We start from the raw sequence: 1,992 nt of genomic DNA, 5'->3' as shown, positions 1-1,992 counted from the left end.
AAGACTCTCAACTCTCAGAGGCAACTTGCTTGCTGTTGTGGGCACTTGGCTCATGCCATTAATGGAAGAAGCCTCAACCAGCCATGGCAGCAAGTGGGACCCATCAACTGCCCTGGAGCTCAACCACACAACCCTTGTTCTGCTTGAGAAGTGCAAAACAAGGAGGCAGTTCAAGGAGATAGTGTCCCACATGGTGAGGCTTCACCTCACCCATCAGACCTTCCCCATGAGCAGGCTCCTCTACTTCTCTGCAATCTCCCACCGTGATAACCTCGACATGGCGACCACTCTTTTCCACCACTTTGCCTTCCAACCCAACCTCTTCATCTTCAACACCATGATTGCTGCACTTTCGTCAGCTCACTCCCGCAGATCTCTCTGTCTTTATAAAGGGATGCTTCGATCGGCTGTTTCGCCGGATAAGCACACTCTCAACCACCTTCTCAAGGCTTGTAGGTGTTTGTCAGAAGTGAAACAGGTTCACCAACATGCTGTAATCAGTGGGTTGTCGTCGTATACTTATTTGCAGAATTCACTTGTTAAGCTGTACATGGAAAATGGAGCATTGGTGATTGGAAGGAAAGTGTTTGATGAAATGCCTCAGAGAGACGCTGTGTCATGGAACGCCCTGATTAGTGGGTATGTGAAGGCGGGGTATGGTCATGAAGGTCTGAAACTGTTCCGAGATATGTGTTCAGAAGGTATTGGTCCTGATGAGTTTACCATGGTGGGTGCACTTGGTGCCTGTGGGAGGGTAGGAGATCTTCGTAGTGGTCGTTCGGTTCACACGAGAATTGTGAAAATGAGTGGTGTTTCTGGGAATTCTGTTCTTGGAAATGCTCTTCTTGATATGTATGTGAAGTGCAGGGAATTGGATTATGCGAGAAAGTTTTTTGACGGAATTGTGGTAGGGAGGGATGCTGTTTCATGGAATATATTGGTTGCAGGATACGCCAAGTTGGGTGAGCTGGAAATCGCTAAGAGACTGTTTGATGAGATGCCTGCTAGAGATTTGGTTGCCTGGAACTCGATACTTGATGGCTATGCGCAGAAAGGCGACTTGGATTCTGTTATGAAACTGTTTGAGGAGATGCAAGCTGAGAACGTGAAACCAGATGAGAGGACAATAATGAGTTTGGTGTCTGTGATTGGAGTGGTTGGGAATTTAGATCATGGAAAGTGGATCCATGGCTTGGTTGCTGAAGCTAGAATGGAAATGGATGCATTCTTGGGGTCTGCACTAATTGACATGTACTGTAAATGTGGCAGTATAGAGAGAGCTTTCACTGTGTTTGAGGAAGTGAAAGAGAGAGATGTATCAGTGTGGACAGCCATGATATCAGGGCTAGCTTTGCATGGTTATGGAGTTAAAGCTCTTGAATTATTTAGAACAATGCAGGATGAAGAAATTAAGCCAAACCATGTGACCTTTGTGGGTGTTCTCACAGCTTGCAGTCATTGTGGAATGGTGGAAGAGGGGCTGAGGATGTTTTACAGTATGAATCAAAAGTTTGGAATTGAACCAGGAGTCGAACACTATGGGTGCTTGGTTGATCTATTAGGAAGAGCAGGGAGACTAATGGAAGCAAGAGAGTTGATTGCGAAGATGTCCATGAAACCAAGCAGATCAGTTTGGGGAGCCATGCTCAGTGCCTGCAGAGTTCACCAAGATGTGGAAATGGCTGAGATTGCATCAACAGAGTTGCTCAAACTTGAGCCTGAGGAAGACGGCGGCTATGTTCTTTTGTCAAATGTTTATGCTTCTCTAGGGCGGTGGAGAGATGCAGAGGATATCAGACATGTAATGGAAAACAGAGGTGTAAGAAAGATGGCTGGTCAGAGTAGTGTTGTTGTTAATGGAGTTTTTCATGAGTTTGTTTCAGCAGATAAAAGTCACCCCAGGTGGCCTGAGATATGCTCCCTCATTCATAACATAAACAAAGAAATGAGACTTACTGAACAGTGTTAATAATATACAATTCTTGCTACTGT

The 1,992-nt window shown here is 45.4% G+C and overlaps 1 protein-coding gene across 1 annotated transcript; it reads left to right on the top strand.

Moving 5' to 3' along the window:
- On the top strand, nt 1-1,992 carry LOC149831525 (Tetratricopeptide repeat (TPR)-like superfamily protein). The gene has a single exon (XM_090012111.1). It carries the CDS (start codon nt 53-55, stop codon nt 1,967-1,969), a length of 1,917 nt encoding a protein of 638 aa, XP_089868237.1. The 5' UTR covers nt 1-52; the 3' UTR covers nt 1,970-1,992.

Source organism: Nuphar pumila, chromosome 7 (assembly GCF_984573655.1).
Source record: "Nuphar pumila chromosome 7, dmNupPumi1.hap1.1, whole genome shotgun sequence".
NCBI lineage: Eukaryota > Viridiplantae > Streptophyta > Magnoliopsida > Nymphaeales > Nymphaeaceae > Nuphar > Nuphar pumila.
This window is presented reverse-complemented; position numbering and strand designations above follow the sequence as displayed.